This window comes from Suncus etruscus, chromosome 1 (assembly GCF_024139225.1).
Source record: "Suncus etruscus isolate mSunEtr1 chromosome 1, mSunEtr1.pri.cur, whole genome shotgun sequence".
Lineage (NCBI taxonomy): Eukaryota > Metazoa > Chordata > Mammalia > Eulipotyphla > Soricidae > Suncus > Suncus etruscus.
Window position 1 is genome coordinate 125,744,155 of NC_064848.1, and position 18,203 is coordinate 125,762,357.

An 18,203-nucleotide genomic window follows, 5' to 3' on the forward strand; every position below is an offset into this window, starting at 1 on the left:
GAACGCTGAATCCTATTTCTGGCTCCATGTGGCCAGAGCATCACTGCATCTCTGGGCTGAGTAACTGTAACTCCCCCAATTCCTGCTCTGATGGAAGGGGCCTCGCTATCACACCCCAGCTCAATACAGTCATTTCAATTTAAGAATTAGGGGGCCAGAGCGGTGGTGCAGCAGTAGGGCATTTGTCTTGCACATGGCTGACCTAGGATGTACAGCAGCTTGATCCCCAGAATAACCCCTGAGTGTCACTGGGTATGGCCCAAAAACCAAAAAAAAAAAAAAAAAACCCAAAAGGGGGGGGGCGGAGAGATAGCATGGAGGTAGGGCATTTGCCTTGCATTCAGAAGGACGGTGGTTTGAATCCCGGCATCCCATATGGTCCCCCGAGCCTGCCAGGAGCGATTTCTCAGTGTAAAGCCAGGAGTAATCTCTGAGAGCTGCAGGATATGACCCAAAACAAAACAAAAAATTAGACTTGTTCTAAGTCCAGGAAGAGTGCTAATTAAAGAACATATGAGGGATAGTCCAGTGGGCACTCGCATTATATATGGCAACCCGGTTTAGACCCATGATATACTTTATGATCCCTTTAGCACTCCACAAGTAATCCCCGAGTGCAAAGCCATGAGCACCCAAACACCTACTCCCCAAAACTAGAAAGACATAGGAACTTATCCACAAAAAACATTTACTTTATGAATCTAAACATGGGAGCCACACATGCAAAAAATCAAAGTGCAGATGATTAATTCCAGACAATAGCATGCTACTTTGTCCAAGCAGACACAACAAATTTGCTTAAATGGACTTGTTTACATCTGTTGGCAATTTCTGCTCAAAATCTGAGTGACAAACTTTGATCAAAAGGAAAAAAATATTCTACTATAAAAATATTGGGGCTGGAGAGATAGCATGGAGGTAGGGAGTTTGCCTTTCATGCAGAAGGACAGTGGTTCGAATCCCGGCATCCCATATGGTCTCCTGTGCCTGCCAGCGGCGATTTCTGAGCATAGAGCCAGGAGTAACCTCTGAGTGCTGCCGGGTGTGACCCAAAAACCAAAAAAAAAAAAAAAAAAAAAAAAAAAAAAAATCATGAAGATAATTTTGAGGGGGAGGAAAACTCTAGAGAAGCCACAGCTTCAATTATAACCCATATTCATGAACTGTCATTATTAACAAGGAGGTAAAAATCATTGTAGTCAAATGTGTTAAAGCAACTGTGCAGTAACATTGACATGCAAAATAGAAAAAAAACCTGACATGATTTTTGCAAGGCAAAGTAGAGAGGTTAGAACTAATATTAGAAATACAAATAACCTGAGTGGGGCATTAGGCAAGCATATTATTTAATGCAGGGATGAAATGTACTTTCAGATGAAAATAATCTGATTTTTCTTTCCCCGTTTTAAAGTTTCTACATAACCAAACATACCAAATGATTGTGAAATGTACAGTTTAATTTGCATGCAGAGTAGAGGCTTGCACACTAGAAATGCTAATGATGTGGGGCTGGAGAATAGCATGGAGGTAGTGCATTTGCCTTGCATGCTGAAGAATGGTGGTTTGAATCCCGGCATCCAATATGGTCACCCAAGCCTGCCAGGAGCAATTTCTAAGCGTAGACCCAAGAGTAACCCCTAAGCACTGCCGGGTGTGGGACCCCCCCAAAAAAAAGAAATGCTAATGATGTAGAAAAGTAAATTATTTATCTATAGGGGCCGGGTAGGGCTCTTGCCTTGCATGCTGCCCACTTGGGTTCAATTTCAGCATCCAATATGGTTCCCTGAGCACTGCCAGTAGTAATTTGTGAGAACAGAGCAATGAGTAAATCCTGAGCATCCTAGGTATGGCCCCCAAACTAACAAACAAAAGAGTAAAATAACAAATAGGGGATATTTCTTTGTTAAAAAGAGGAATAAATTTTCAGAAATTAATGGATAAAGGTTATTTAAGTCAGTAAACTAACTAGCAGTAAAAACAAATTTAACTTTATATCACTAGTTTTAGATTTTTTCCCTTAGTTCTATTGGTATTTCTGTAACTTTAGTTTAACCTGATTTTTGAGCATTTTTTTTTTAGTACTGCATATTTTTTGTTTAGTTGTTAAATCTAGCTGGAGGTTTGTATGCTGAAGTTTGAAACAAAACCGACCCAGATAGCATATATACACATAGCAAGTAAATATGCAGATTTTATTTTGTTTAGTTTGTAATTATTTTATATGATGGTTAATACTAATCTTACATATTTTTGAAGTTATATGCTTTTCTTTTTCAAAGAAAGACATTGAAATATAACTGGTTCGTCTACGGCCATACCACCCTGAACGCGGCCAATCTCGTCTGATCTCGGAAGCTAAGCAAGGTCGGGCCTGGTTAGTACTTGGATGGGAGACCACCTGGGAATACCGGGTGCTCTAGGCTTAAAAAAAAAAAAAAAAAAAAAAAGAAAAGAAATATAACTGGTTCAATGAATTCTAGTCAGTCATCAATTCAAAATAAAATAATGAAATTGGCATAATTGCCAATTATTTTACATATACAAAAAGTTTCAGAAAATAAATTTTTATTTTAATTAAAAGTGTTATAACAAGTCTCCGAGTTTGGGTATTAAGCATTTACAAAAAGTATTCTGTTGCCCTTTCTACATTACACGAAGGGCAATGGGCAAACTCATTTAGCTTAGATAACCTCAATAATGAAGATACTGAGTGTCATAATAAAGAATGAAATAGAATAAGTAAAGTTAATACTGTTACTGCTCTCATGTTTGGTTAGCTTAGGAAGGAAAGGATCAGAGAAGTTCAGAAGGTTCTTTATTATATAGTTCTGATATTATTTTTTATTATGTACAGGGGACCTCTCAATTTTGTTCTATTAAAAAATAAAATCTCGGGTAAAAAAATAGCCCAAGGTGCTGAGAGCATTCAAGCAGGCTTCACATATGGGAAACTTAGTAAGGTGTGGTCCCCCAAACCGCATAGAGAGCGATCTCTGAGCACAGATTAGGAAGAAGCCTTCAAAACTCCGATGAGTGTACCCCAACTCACCATGAATTTTCCGTTTTGTTGTATCTCAGGGAAAGATGGCAAATTCTTGGTGTAGAAGGAAGGCGGTATTACTACTGGAGGTGTTGTTTCAATTGCATCTCTAATTTAAAGTTATTAAAAAAAAGTGGGGGGGGGGACAGTGCAGTGGTGCAAGCAGTAAGGCGTCTGCCTTGCCCATGCTGGCCTAGGACAGATGGTTCAATCCCCCCCCCCCTTTCCCCATATGGTTCCCCAAGCCAGGAGTGATTCCTGAGCGCATAGTCAGGAGTAACCCCTGAGTGTCACCAGATGTGACCCAAAAACCAAAAAAAAAAAAAAAAAAAGTTATTAATCAGTTGAGGTAGGAAGCGGGACAGAGTGAACTCTATAGACAAATTCTGTGGAGCAGGTTTCTGAAGGTGTGAAAGAGATGGCAGATATGTTTGCCAAATGCTGGTGGTATGACTGAAGGAACTAGAATGTGACGCTGCATGGGTGGGTATGTATGCTGTGAAGGACCTTGTGGACCACCTAGATTTTATCCAGTTAATAGATCTGGTAGAGAAATGATAACAAAGGTAGATGGTGAAAGTGTGAGGTGATGATGATGATAGTGGTGGTGGTGGTGGTTGTGACAAAGTAGAAGGCAGGAAGCTCCATGAGTGGGAGACTTCACTTGAGACTAAAAACCAGTAAATGATCAAAAATAGAGAGAAGTGGCAGATATTCTAGTTGTACCTTTTAATCATGACCCTGTTTGAATGTGGAGAGGACAGGATATAAAAGAGAGATGAGTAGAATGATTTTAAGATTTCTGAAACCGGAAACTGAAAGGGGCTTCCCGTGCCCGGGGGAGTCCTAGAAGGAGGAACATTTGGCAATGAGGAAGAAACAAGTTGTGAATGGGGTAAACTCGAGGTGGCTGTGGGCCAATCCACTGGGACATGGTCTAGAGGGGATTAGGGACATAACTTCATGAAAGGCCCCACTTCAGAGCCAATTTTAACTTTCATTTTATTTTGATGGCTCCACCAGTCTCCAAATTCTGTCAATCCTACCTCCTATTTCTCTAATCCCCTCAGTTGGTCTTTTGGTTTCATGTATGCAATACTACATAACTGTGAACTTTAGTGTCTCTACGGTCTTTAGCTTTCTCTTTTGACACCATGTCATATAGAACCTACTCTCTGAGGTTCCCAAGAGATCACACTCTCTTAGTTCTGTGTTCAAGTGCAAAGACGTTTTCAGTCCCCAACCCATCTCTGGTTGCATGATATGGAAAGACAAGGGAAGTCAGGTATCACAATGTTCTTTAAGATAGGTAGGCAACTCTACTGCAGAGAACCTTAATCATCACATAAAATAGATGTTCATTATTATTTTTTTTTTAGATGTTCATTATTCATGTTGACTGGCCCACTGAAGATTCAGGCATCACTGTTAGACACAAAAGTTATTGGTAGTTTTAATTGGAAGACTTCTAACCCTGTATTCATTGTAGCTCTACTTACTTACCAAGGTTTGGAAACGAACTGAGTGCTGAACAATAAATGAATGAATGAATAAAGTGTGGTATACACACGCACGAGTGCGCGCGCCCACACCCACACCCACACACAAACACAATGGATGGAATACTATGCACCTAAAAGATGAAATCTTACACTTGAAATAATCATCAATGGGTGAAACTGGAGGGCATGTTTCTGAGTAACTCAGGAAGAGATGGATACAAATGACCATCCATTGAAGGATGGTAAAGAAACAAAGCAAGAGAACAGATGAAAGCAGACCTTTCTTTGGTTTCTGACTGCAGGTCTAAGGTTACTACAGTGCAAGGGGAAAGTAGTGCCTGTGGTATGAGGGATGAGAAGCAATGGGGTGAGGAGGGCAACTGGGACTTCTGTGGAGAACATGGGGTGATGACCAATATTTGAAGAGGTATGAATTTTTCAATGCCTTTGAAAAATAAGCTGTTGTGAGCCGATATTACCTCAGTAAAACAAATGAGCTATTATGAAAACAAACTGGTGAATGGTAAGAGATAGTTCAGGGGGAAGTTACTTGTTTCATACTGACCCAGGGTTGACTTCCTGCACAGCATATGGTTCCCTGAGCAGTGCCAGGTGTGGCCCAAACCCTCACCCACTCCAAAACGGAAATCCGTAGTATGCTGCCACATTTTATAGTTATGAAAAAGTATTAAAAAGCCTGCAAGTCAGTTTCATCGGTTCTGTCTGTATGTCACCAAGGTAGTAGATCAAAAGTATGGAGAAAGCAGTGGTGGAAAGTGTGGCTTTAGTCTGAGAGTAGAAAGACTGTCCTTTTATGTATGACATCAGTAGGTCAGTGTGAGGAAAACTTGGTGGAACTTTAAAGTAAAAGACATTGAAGGGCCGGAGTGACAGCACAGCAGTGAGGTAAACACCGACCCTGTGCAGGCCAGGAGTAATTTCTTTTCTTTTTTTTTTTTTTTTTTATTTTTGGGCCACACCCGTTTGACGCTCAGGGGTTACTCCTGGCTATGCGCTCAGAAATCGCTCCTGGCTTGGGGGGACCATATGGGACACCGGGGGTCGAACCGCGGTCCGTCCTACGCTAGCGCTTGCAAGGCAGACACCTTAACTCTAGCGCCACCTTCCCGGCCCCTAGTAATTTCTAAGCAGAGCCAGAAGTGCTGCCAGGTGTGGCCCAAGAAACCACCCCAAAGGCACAGTGAGCAGTGCTCAAAACAGCTTAAAATAAAGGTAAAAAAAAAAAAAAAAAAAGGATTTTAAATAGTTTCTGATAAAGAAAAACTTTAATCCCATATATGCGTCTATACATGGACTTTTTGCTAGTTAAAACACATCAAAAACCATCGCACGGCATTGTGCTATTTATACAGGTGTGCATTCGAATCCACATTCACTGGTGGCCCCAGCATCCTCTTCAAGAAGTGCATCAACTTTCGGGTGGTCTGGTGTCGGGGGGGGGGGGGAACCCCAAGTGCAGTTTCCGGAGCGTTCACCTAAAAAAAAAAAAGGCAAAGTGTGAGACCAGCCCCCTCCCCAAATCCGCTTGACGAGCTGGCTTCTTCCATGCCATCTTCGTGGGCTCGGGGACCCCGCTGGCTCTTTCCTTCCCTTCCCTTCCCGGGGGCCCAGCCTGGGTGGAGCGGGTCGAGGCGCAGGTTGCAAGCCCGCAGACGCGCGAAGGCGGGCGGCCTCGGCTCCCCCTTCTTGGGGGGAACCCATCCATCCCGGCCCCCCGCCCTCCCTCGGGGGCCCGGCTGGGCGCTCGCCGTGGCCCCGGGGCGCGAGGGGTCCGGCCACGTGACCGCGCGCCGCCACCTCAGCCACCTCGGGCCGCCGCTTCGGACTTGTGGCCGCGGCGGCGCTGCACGGGAGAGGCCCGCGCGCCCGCCCCGCAGCGCCATTCGCTCCGCTTGCCCGCCGCGCCCGCCCGGGGCGTGAGGCGGGCCCGGGCCCCGGCTCCGGCTCTGACTCCGGCTCCGGCTCCGGGAGGGGCGGGCGGCGCGGGCGGCGCGGCGCGGCGCGGCGCGGAGCGGCTCGCGGCCCCGTGGCTCCTCCCGGAGAGGCCGGCGCCGAGGCCGCGCCGCCGCAACATGGCCGAAGCGGGCGCGGGCTTCCTGGAGCAGCTCAAGTGCTGCCTCGTGTGGTCGTGGACCTACCTGTGGACCGTGTGGTGCTTCGTGCTGCTCTTCCTGGTGTACGTGTGGCGGGTGCCCCTGCGCATCAACGACAACCTCAGCACAGGTCAGCGCCCGCCCCTCCCCCTGCCCCGAAACTTAGTGCAACTCGCGCGCGCGCCCGGCGGCGGGGCCCGGCGGGGGCGCGCGTCGGGGGGGAGGAAAACGCGCGCGCGGGGACGCGCCCGAGGAGGAAACGCGCGCTCTCGGGGACGCGCGCTCTCGGGCACGCGCAGCGGACGCCGACGGCCGCTCGCTCGCTCGCACACTAGCCGGGGCCGGGGGCGCGACTTCGGCTTCTGGCCCGGTCGCGCCGGCCACCCCGCGGCCCCTGAGGAAGACGAGGAGGAGGAGGAGGAAGAGGAAGACACTGGGGGTCTTAGTCTGACGCTCGGGTCCTCCTCCTTCACCCTTCTCGGGGCCTTATGTGTGGCACGTCCTAAGTGGAGCAGGACGTGGAGAGTGGCCTCTTGGGCTGCAATCCGGGATGCTCCCTGAAATGCACCTTTTAACCTTCTCCCCCCACCCCCAAGAAAGTTCGGGAACGCCCCCTCCGGTGCCTCTGCCCATTAGGACTTGGACACCCCCTCCCCTAGCTAGTTACTGCTCTTCCACCTTTCAGGCCCAGCTTTAGGTTTCCCAGTGGCTCCTCTGAACGGGGCTTGGGGGAGTCCCCAAGGCCCCAGTGGGAGTTTGGGAGAAGCGTCAGACTCTGAGGGACGGCAACGAGAAGATGAGGGGATCTGGAGTTTAGGAGGATTGCAGATCATCGGCATCCCCAGTCAACATCTGTCACTGGTCCGCCGGTGGCGCCTGCTAAGAGGAGCTCGCGGGTCGCTTGGGGTTCTTACAGTCAGGCCTCCCGGACAGCCCCGCGGGTCTCTGTACCGAGCCCCGGTGCTGAATGAAGGTGCTGAACACAAGATCCTAGCCTGCAGCCGGCCCAGGGACTGGGAGAAGAAACAGGCCCAAAGAAAACCGCCAGGAGGGAGGAGATGACTCAGGCCTGCGTCGTGTAGTACCCCGTGGGGAGGGTTGCAATTCTGGAAGGCCTGCAAGACTGATAGGAGGGTGGAAATTTGCAGATGTCTCTGTCGAGGGGAGTATGTAGTGTTAGGAAGAGAAAACAGGGAGGAGGTCTGCTCTCAGCTCCTGGAGATGGATGGACGCTTGGTGCCATCGCCTTGGCTATGTGCAGAGGCTCCTATCTTGCAATCGGGCTTCTCAGGATGAAGTGATGGAAACTGACCATGTGGGCTGAACCGAGGCAGGGCAGAGGAGGAATAGAGGGCACCGGAGGCACGCTGAACTTTTGCTGTTCAATGTGTGGTTCATTGCAGTCTTAGGGTAGGAAGGCAGAGTGCAGGAAGAATTGAGATGCTGAAGCATGAAGAAGGGACTTGGACATCAGTTAGGAGGCCTGCAGTTACGACAGGAAGCCATCCCAGAACAAGGGAAAGTTTCCAAATGGCAGTGGCAGACATCCTTTCCCTGCCTTTCCTTTTAAGTACAAGTGAGATGTGATAGGATAGGAAAATGACCCAAAGATGCCTATCAGCTCATTTCCTCCTTTCCTTGCTCTTGCTCCCCTCTCCCCTCATCTGCAGGGTTTTGGAAACATCTTGCTACTTGGGATTTTGCACGGAAGTTCCCCACCCTTGTAGGGCCAGGCACTGCAGTCAAGTGGGGGAAGCTTGTTTTGGCAGGGAGATCTATATGGGTTCTAATTGGCCTCATTTGTCTGTGGTTTAGCCCTACAGTGATACTTCTGATGCAGTAGCCCATCTAGAGAGGCTGCAGAATCTAAAGCTGTTTTGGGGGGACTTCTTGGGGGCTTGCCTTTCGAAAGGGGAGCTGAGGCCAGTGTAGAAGAAGTAGCCTTTCATGACACAGGTTCAGTGCTGAACTTAAAAGGTTGTGGAAAATGGGCTTTTTTTTGGGGGGAGGCGGTCATACCCAGTAGCGCTCAGGGGTTACTCTGTGCTCAAAAATCACTCCAGCCAAAAAAAATCACTCCTGTCGGGCTTGGGAGACCATATGACATATCAGGGATACTACACTGTGTAATGTTCCAACCCCTGGAATCTCGTTTTTGAAAAAGTGCTCTATAGTTGTTCTAAATACCTACTCATCATGTTCTAATGTCTTAGTCTCTTTTTGTAATTTTCATATTGATGTATATACAGGATCACATTTTCTGCTAAATGTGACTTGTCTGATATGCTTTTTAAATTTCTTAAATGCCTCCTGATGTGACTGTGACTAGTGCTATAGAGATACAAATTTGTAAAAGTCAAGCTAAGTAAAGAATTTACAACCTGGGACTGGAGCAATAGCACAGCAGTAGGGTATTTGCCTTGCATGTGCCCAACCTCTGATGGACCCGGGTTCGATTCCCAGCATCCCATATGGTCCCCCATGCCTGCCAGGAGCGATTTCTGAGTAGAGCCAGGAGTAACCCCTGAGCGCCATCGGGTGTGGCCCCCAAACCCAAAAACAAACAAACAAAAAAACCAATTTACAACCTGTGTACAATATCCCGTAATGCATAGTTGACACCGGTAGCAAAGGGAATGTCTCTTGAACTGAGACTTGGTGAGCAGAATTTCAGGGAACTGAGTTTGGAATCCAAACAAGGGCCTTTTCTCACAAGACTGGAAGGTATGACGGTTCAGGTTGGATTCAGCGAATGACAAATGGTGTGGAGTCTGAAGCAATAAAAATTCCATCAAGCACAATGATATGTTTGCAGCTCTGAGGTTTTAAACTTAAGTTTACAGTAAGGTTCTTATTTCATGATGTGCCTATCTCTACCCTACTGTTCATTTTACTTTCCTGTGCTTTCCAGGTAGGTGGTCTTTGCTTGAGCTTCATTAACAGAGCCTGTGCTACTTAGGGATAAGGCTCAAAAAGAGCCCATCATATTTTGTTTGACCACACTGATAAAAGTTCACATAGGCATTAGAGTCTGTAATGAAAAAATGAAATTTTAGACAGGTGAGGTCCAGGAATGTGGAGAAGTATCTGCTTTGTATGTGTAAAGCACTGGGTTCAATCTCTCCCCTTGTAGGACCTTTCCCAACACTACCAAGTGTGGCCCCAAAGCAATTTAAAAAAGAAAGAAAGAAAATATTAGGAATAACCCATTAATTCGATTATTAACTAATTATCATATTTTGTTTTTTGGGGGTTGGGGAGGACACAGTAGTCAGTGTTCAATGGCTGCTGTGAGCTTGGTGTTCAGGAGGCCACAGGGTGCTGGGGATTGAACTCAGGGATTCCTGCGTGTAAAGCATTTACTTTTGAACCATCTCTCCATAGCCACTGATGATCTATGCAGAATTATGACATGGAAATGAAATGATACATGTGTTTTAAGTAGAGCTCTATTTTGAGTATTTTCATTTTAGAAATAATTGTTCTAATTTAATGAACTCTGTATTTCCTAACAAGTGTGGTAGCATTTTACTTAGTTCTTTCACTCCTGTTGGGCACTTTGTTTAAATGTTCTCTTTGTCCGTAAAATCCACCCAGCTAATTAGGACTTGCTGATTGTTACCAATATGATCCTCTCAAACTGAAATTGAGTTCATTTATTTCTCTTGGTGTATATCTGAGAGGCATGTTGGTAATTTCTACCTTACCTGTGTGTGTTTATGAATTATATGTTTCATATTTGTGTCTTTGTCTCTGTACCCATATTTTATGGCTTATATTAGATTCTAGTTATTTTCTAGTATAATTCCTTGCACACAGTATGCCTTTACCATTCACCAGATGAATGCCGCTCCAAATTATTATATCCTTTATGTTCGGATTGGAACAATGAAAAGGAGCAACCTTTACTGGTCCTTTTTTGATCCTAACATTGTTTATATATATTTAATTTTTTAATTTTTTATTTTGCCTTTTTTTTTTGTTTTGGTTTTTGGGCCACACCCGGCGGTGCTCAGGGGTTACTCCTGGCTGTCTGCTCAGAAATAGCTCCTGGCAGGCACGGGGGACCATATGGGACGCCAGGATTCGAACCAAGTACCTTTGGTCCTGGATCGGCTGCTTGCAAGGCAAATGCCGCTGTGCTATCTCTCCGGACCCCTCTACTTGATTTTTGCCTCATAGTATTCATGCCTGTGTTAACAGTAATTTCTTCTAAAGGTTTTCCCTGATGAACCAATTTAAATGGCCATCGAGTCACTATAATATCACCAGATTTAAATTCCCCGAATAGCACTTATCATTGCTTTTTATAGCTCTTTCTTCTCTATTTTGTTTTTAGGGTCATATCCAGCAGTTTGGGGGCTAGTCCTAGCTCAGGGCTTGATGTCTGTGGGACTCATGATGTTAAAGATATCACAGGCTCTTTCCCATATGCATAGCTTTGAGCACTTTGAGCTGTCTCCTCAGCCCTAATTTTGTATTTCTATTTTTTTTTTAATTTTGTATTTCTTATTTGATATTTATTTATTGCATTCTTAGAATTGTCCCTCTTATGTATATGCTGAGTAGGGACCTACTGATCTTGTGTGTCTTATTTAGGATCTAGAACAGTAAGTGTCTGAGTCTAATGCATGCTCAGTGCATATGTTGTTTTATTTTAAAACATTGATTAGATGTCACAGAGTAGGTGGCAGTGCCTTAACCATATGTATGTTGCAGGCCAAAGCCCCTACTATCCTTGTCAGTGGGAATGTTAATCTTCTCTCCTTTCATGCAACACTCTCAGTATGTATTTTGAGTGAATAAAAAATGATGTCAATTGGTTATGATGACTCAGCAAGAACATTTCCCTTTGTAAAATGATTTTAGGACCTAGCAACTAGTGATTTCTTGTTAGATGATTATATGCATTTTCTAATTTTAAATTAAAAAATTACCTGGAAGTTGGGGCTGGATGATAGCACAGTGGTAGGGTGTTTGCATTGCATGCGGCCAACACAGGAGGATCCCAGTTCTATTCCTGGCATCCCATATGGTCCCCCGAGCCTTCCAGGAATGATTTTTGAGTACAGAGCCAGGAGTTAACCCCTGTACATTGCCAAGTATGATCCAGAAACAAAACAAAACAAGAAAAGAAAAAATTACCTGTAAGTGATGTGGAAAAGTGGGATAGCTATAAATCTGAAGCACAGACTCACATCACTGAAATCATAAGATCTAAGCTGTAAGTACCAAAAGTTGGCAGACAGGGGATGGTGGTGGGAGATGATGAATACTGGTCATAGGAGTAGATATGGTGGTGGGATTGGTGTTGAAATATTTTATGCTTAAAATTCTACTATCAGTAATAATTCTTAAAAAAAAAGTTAAAAGAAAAATATTAGCTCAAAGGGCTAGTGAACATGCTTTGCATAGGGGAGGCCTGGGATACATTCTTAGTACCACCTGGTCGTCTGAACACCACCAGCTATGGCCTCCAAACAGAATAAGCATTCAAAAAAAAGGTTACCCTGGAATGCTTACTAATGTTCTAAATATTAGATGTTTTAATTCACTCTTGAAAGAATTTAAAGAAGATCCTCCTTATTCATATTGTAAAGTAAGCTTAATATAAAACATGTTAACAAATTTTTAACAGTGATCAATTGAAACCAATTTGAGTGACATAACTTGGAACTTCAAAATTCATATTATCTCAGGATGGAGTTTGAGGTTCTACTAATGTAAAAAGGTCTGTGGATAGCATAAGAAATTTGGATAGGGTAATAGAAGAAATAGTTGGTGGAGAAATTTTGTCAGGCAGTATAGAACTTAGCACACATAAATATAAGTGATTAGAAATATTTAATAATAATTTTAAGTTCACATATTTGCCTATTTTTCTATATAAAAACCCACTTTTAAGTTAATGAGAAACCAGAGTGAAAATAGATTTAGCATTATAGAAATTAAGTTATTCAATTTGATGAAAATGTTGTGTTTTCATTTAAGTCCTATATATCTATTAAATAAGTACCAGCTGTGATGAGATGATAGATATGTTAGGTTTAAAAATAAGAGGATGAATTAAAATTTTTTTGTTGTCTATTGGACAAATTTAGACAAATTACTTTGTCATACTCTTTCTTTTATGAATATAATAATCTCTATTTTACTTTTGTGATGTATACCGGTATATGGTACCAAGGATCAAAACCAGACATCACACATGCAAGGCAAGTATTATACCTCTGAGCCATTTCCCTAGCCTCAATCATCTATTTTATAATCATATTTTATTTAACTTTAAATGAGAAAGTATTTAACATTGAGTTCTGAGCTTAGCTCATAAATAATCTAAGGGGGCTGTTGGGATAATACAGTGGGTTAGGTGCTTGCCTTAATATAACTTAATATGGGCTCGGGCCCTGCCAGGAGTGATTCCTGAGTGCTTCCAAATGTGTCTTGAAAACAAAACAAAAAGGGAAATAATTTATATTATTTATAAAAATAATAATACTAAAAATTATTCTGGATTGTTCCAGTCTTTTCACCAAGTGGGAGACATTCTTTGTTGGTTAGTTCATAAAACCACCATCTCATTTGTTCACTTATTTGGAGAGGCAGGTGCTCATAGAATTGATTTTGTATTATGACTGTATGTTGTCTTTGGACTCAGTAGTACATCAGTTGCATGCCTCTCAGTTCCTGTACTGACCAATTAACATTCTCTAGTATGCTGAGTTGTGAACTAATGCTTCTGAGTTTGTCTGGCTCCCACTTAGCTGAAGAATATAAGCATAAATGTTAGAAATCACATCTTAAAAATAGGATCCAGTATCATTTGGTTGATGGGAAATTAATTTTTATTGAGTTCTTACAAGAACCAGACATAGCGCTGCCTGCTTTACTGTTGTTGTTAGTCTCTCTGGGTGTGACCGCAGAAGTCTGTTTTGTCTCCTACTGTAGCCTATGTTCTCTTTGTACATGTGGAACAAAAGTCATTCAAAGCAAAATGACAGTGTTATAATATGTTGTCCTTTAAGGATGGCAATGCAAGAGAACACATAGAAAAATGTGTCTGGCTGGGAAAACAGCTGAATTTGTGAGTGAATATGAAAACATATGGAGACTTTTGGAAGCAGTTATATCCTTATATAGAATAATTTGAAAGTGTGACTTTTGCATATTTTTTATTTCTGATATATGCTCATTGCTCTGTGTGATGTTTGTAATAAAAAACAGGAGCTCGGTGATACACTTGTAATTATGTGGAGGGCATTTTTATGATTTAATAAAGTGGAATAAAGTTACTTGTAGATGTTTTTGTTTTCAAAAATACAACTTTGGGTCTATTAGTGGTAAAGTACATGCCAAGCATACAGGAGACCTGTATTTGTTCCCTCCCTGCCAAATAAACACTCCTCTCATGGTTTAATTAGGGCATTTTAAAAGGCTTTTTCAGAATGGTGGCTTTGGTGGTCTTATTTCACTTTGCCATGTAAGGCTATAAAGAACAACCATAGTTTGTTCAAAGAGGCATTGCTAATACTCAGCATTTGAGGCAGTGTTATTTGGCTTACAACTGAAAAGGATATTTGTAAGATAATTGGGGCAAGGGTTCAAAAACAAGGAGTGTTCTTATGATTCCTATATATTCTGAGGGTATGATTGTTCAAGGTGGAAATAATGGAGAAATTAAGAGGAAAGTATGAAGGGAGAGAAGGAATAGTGGGCAATACAGCTCAGGCTTGATGGGATAGGAACAGAGGAGCCTTGAATGGAATTGATGTAAAGTGTACAAATGAATAAATACTATTATTTAGTTTATACTTCTTAAATTGCAATAAGACATAGCCATTTGCGTGGTTGAGCAAGTTGTCCTTGGCCTTCCAGTCTAGTGGAAAATTCATTCCTTGACTAGAATACAACTTCATGTGAAATGGTAAAGTGAATGAGAAGGTGATTTGTGAACTATCAACCACTACTTAAATTCAGTTAATGGAGCTGAAATAATAATGCACAAATAAGTTATACAAATGTATGATCACGATATAACAATGGGTAAGGTGCTTGCCTTACATGTAAACTCTGGTTAACACCTGGCACCACATATTGTCCTTTAATCCCAGCAGTGATTGCTGAGCACAGAGCCAGGAGTAAGCACTGAGCATAGTGGGGTGTGATTACCCCAAACAAGCAACAAAATTCAGTTTTAGTAGGTTGTTTCTTTTGAAGTTTTTCTTGTGTACGGTTTGACTCATAGTGAAATGACTTTAAAACATATAAATTTAACAATATAAATATAAAATTCAATTTTAGTAGGTTGTTTCTTTTGAAGTTTGCCTTGTTTAAGATTTGACTCTCAGAGTGAAATGACTTTAAAATATAAAGGAAGGCTACAAAATTGCACACAACTGAGTAAACAGGTAGTCCAGTTTTTGTAACATATGAAAGAACATATCTTTGTGGTAATCACGAAACTTCAAAATCCTTATTGTAGTATTTCAGCTGTTTTTAAAAGGGCCTGTATAGAGTTTTGCATTTTTCAAAGTGAGACTATTTTATGATCTTCATATTTGAGTGTTAGGATGGAGCAGGATGGTTGCTCACGTGTTACTCTTACCAGTCATTCAAATAGAGCAGATTCCTGCACGACCTACTGTGCTAAAATAAGAAACCAACAAGCCCCAGTTAGCTCTGGCAGAATTTTATATTTGCAATGGCTCTGCCAGAGAGTCACTTTTTAATTGAGGTTACTAAATCTTGCAGCTAAGCAAAGCAGCATTTATCTGAGAAAGCATTTTTTTTCCTTCTTAAATCTCAAAAAGTGAAAGTGTTATATATAAGCAGAGTCTGCAAAGAAGCCTAGATTCCTCTTTAAATTGACCTTCAAATCTAATATAGAATTTTGGTTAAATGTATGTCAGGTTTTTTTTTTTTTTTTTTTTTTTTTTTACCTTAGAGGACATAAAGAATCCTTCTAGGTCAGTGAGTGAAGATGTTGCAAAAAAAAAGTTTGACAATGTAAAAAATGCACAGTTGAGACATCCAAAGCCCTATGAAGTTTGAAAAAAGTAGCTTTGAAAGCAAGTAGTTTGTTTAAGTCTAGATTTTTTTAGTGGCTTTTTATAGCTTTGTTTTGAAGTTGTATACCATTCTAAAGTATTATTTATTGATTAGCAATTGATAATAGTTCTTGAGGGTTTTTTTTTTTTCCAGGTTTCTAGTTGCTTCCTCTTGGGAATGAAAGAATAAGTTATTCTTTCCTACCAAATTTATCTTTTAAAAACATTAGTTTGTTTGATGCTGGTCACTGAAAATTAAGAATAGAACTGATAATGACATTTTTGGACTGTTTCACAATTTATTGTACATGCCTGACTCAGTGATGCTCTTTCTGCATGGAAACTCAGAATCTGTCTCATTGTTTCACATACTCAGGACTGTTGGAATCTGCTTTGTGTTTTTCCCTTGGATTCTACTGAGGAGAGAAGGGGGATTTCTCTGGTATATTTTATTCAAAATAAGACTACTATATTTTTCTTAGTTCAGACTCAAAAAGCTTGACATTATAGATTAGATAGTAAAAATTTTTTCTTTGCTTATCTGGCTCTTTCAGAAAGGAGGTTTCATATTGTACTCTGGCACATGAGAGATAAAGTGAGACAAAAATTATTTTTAATATCATAAACTTGGTCTATACCTGCCTGTGCTCAGGGTCTACTTCTGGGCTTACTCCTGCCTCTGTGAGCTCACTGATCATTCCTACTGGGTTCAGAGATTATATTGCAGTGCCAGGAAGAGCCCAGTTTGACCATGTACAAATGCTTGCCTTACCCACTGAACTCTCACTTTGGCCCTCAAATGGAGTTTTCTTTAATCTGGGACTTGTATATGCATCAGCATTCAGTAAAAGCCTGGAACTACAATATTTAAAAATATTGTATGTTTTTAATCAGCAGATCAGTAAGTCATTATCCAAAATGAAGTTTTTCTCTTTTATGATTTGAATAGTTCATGGAAGAGAAAATACAGAGGTAATGAAAATATAACATCAATGAAGTGTAAGTAAAGCTTGATATTTCAATTCATTTGGCTATAAAATTATCTCTAAAACGTTCCTTTTTTTTTTTTTTTTTGGTTTTTGGGCCACACCCGGCGGCGCTCAGTGGTTACACCTGGCTGTCTGCTCAAAAATAGCTCCTGGCAGGCACGGGGGACCATATGGGACACCGGGATTCGAACCAACCACCTTTGGTCCTGGATCGGCTGCTTGCAAGGCAAACGCCGCTGTGCTATCTCTCTGGGCCCCTAAAACGGTCCTTTTTTTGAAAGAAAACACTCACAGTTTTAATTGTTTGCCTATAAAAATAATGCAACTCTTCCTGGTAAATTTCAAGACAGTTAAATTACAGTTTCTGAAAACAAGTTTTAGTTTTAGCCATGGGGATAGACATGAGGATGTTGACTAATAAGATATTTATAAAAGATAAACTGTTGGGCCCAGAGAGATAGCACAGTGGGCGTTTGCCTTGCAAGCAGCCGATCCAGGACCTAAGGTGGTTGGTTCGAATCCCGGTGTTCCATATGGTCCCCCGAGCCTGCCAGGAGCTATTTCTGAGCAGACAGCCAGGAGTAATCCCTGAGCACCGCTGGGTGTGGCCCAAAAACAAAAACAAAAACAAAAGATAAACTGTTGCTAAAACTGGAGAGGATCTGAATTCAAAATGCACAAAAAAAAATTGTACATCTTGAGACACAGAGATTTATTTTTATACAATCTGCAGTGGAAACAAATAACATTACTAAGTAGAGAGATTAGCAGGCTGAGGCCCATGGGGAAACGGGAACCTTGCAACTTCGTCCTAGGAAAGGTTTATCTTGCCTGCTGTGTTGAATATTGTGGTTATCCGTTGTTCCTTGTCTAGCTCAGGTTCCAGAAATAAACATGACCTAGAAGTGAAAAATAAAGTTATTTTTAACATATAATACTCTGTAGCAGAAATGAAAGAAGGTATAAAAATATTAAGATGTAAAGACAGCATCTTATTAATGGTTACACTCCTTTGCCAAAACCATCTGTTATTTTAATAAAATGTTATATTTTATTAAATAGATGTGGTTTAATGTGAATACTATGTACTTGGATTCATAATTTTTTCTCTTTAATATTGACTAACCAGAAAGTTGAAAACTAGCAAGTAGATGGTGACCATATTTTAAGGTAAATGCACTAGTTAATGAGATGCTATTCTTATATATTTATTTACTGGTTCAGGGGCCACCCCCAATGGTGCTTAGGGGTTCATGCAGTACCAGGGATTGAATCCAAGCCTTCTGCATACAAAGCATGTATTGCAACCCTCTGAGTTATCCCTCCATATTTACTGGAGATTTTTTTTAACAATTTAAGCAGAGCTCATGTAGCTTCCTGGAAAGGTAGCACAACTGTATTGATGACATTATTTTTCTTTGCATTTAAAGGAAACTACTGTCTTAGCATTCATCCTTTTTTACTTAGAGACTTTCGGGAGCAAGTGACTTTTCTTTTTGCAGCCTGTATTT

At 41.8% G+C, this 18,203-nt stretch overlaps 1 protein-coding gene, 1 non-coding gene and 1 pseudogene across 5 annotated transcripts in view; 2 read left to right on the top strand and 1 right to left on the bottom strand.

Moving 5' to 3' along the window:
• The first annotated feature begins 2,304 nt into the window (after window positions 1-2,304).
• Window positions 2,305-2,423, top strand: LOC126033839 (uncharacterized; annotated as a pseudogene).
• Window positions 2,424-6,561: 4,138 nt separating this feature from the next.
• Window positions 6,562-18,203, top strand: part of ST7 (suppression of tumorigenicity 7) — a 300,688-nt gene continuing 289,046 nt past the window's right edge. For all 4 annotated transcript variants that reach the window (XM_049771031.1, XM_049771032.1, XM_049771034.1 and 1 more), the window contains exon 1: window positions 6,562-6,786. In XM_049771031.1, the coding sequence (XP_049626988.1) occupies window positions 6,636-6,786 (151 nt within the window). In that variant the 5' untranslated portion in view covers window positions 6,562-6,635. The remainder of the gene's footprint in view (window positions 6,787-18,203) is intronic.
• LOC126033106 (U6atac minor spliceosomal RNA) lies at window positions 11,314-11,436 on the bottom strand. Its single transcript, XR_007504266.1, has one exon. It is a non-coding gene; the product is annotated as a U6atac minor spliceosomal RNA (small nuclear RNA).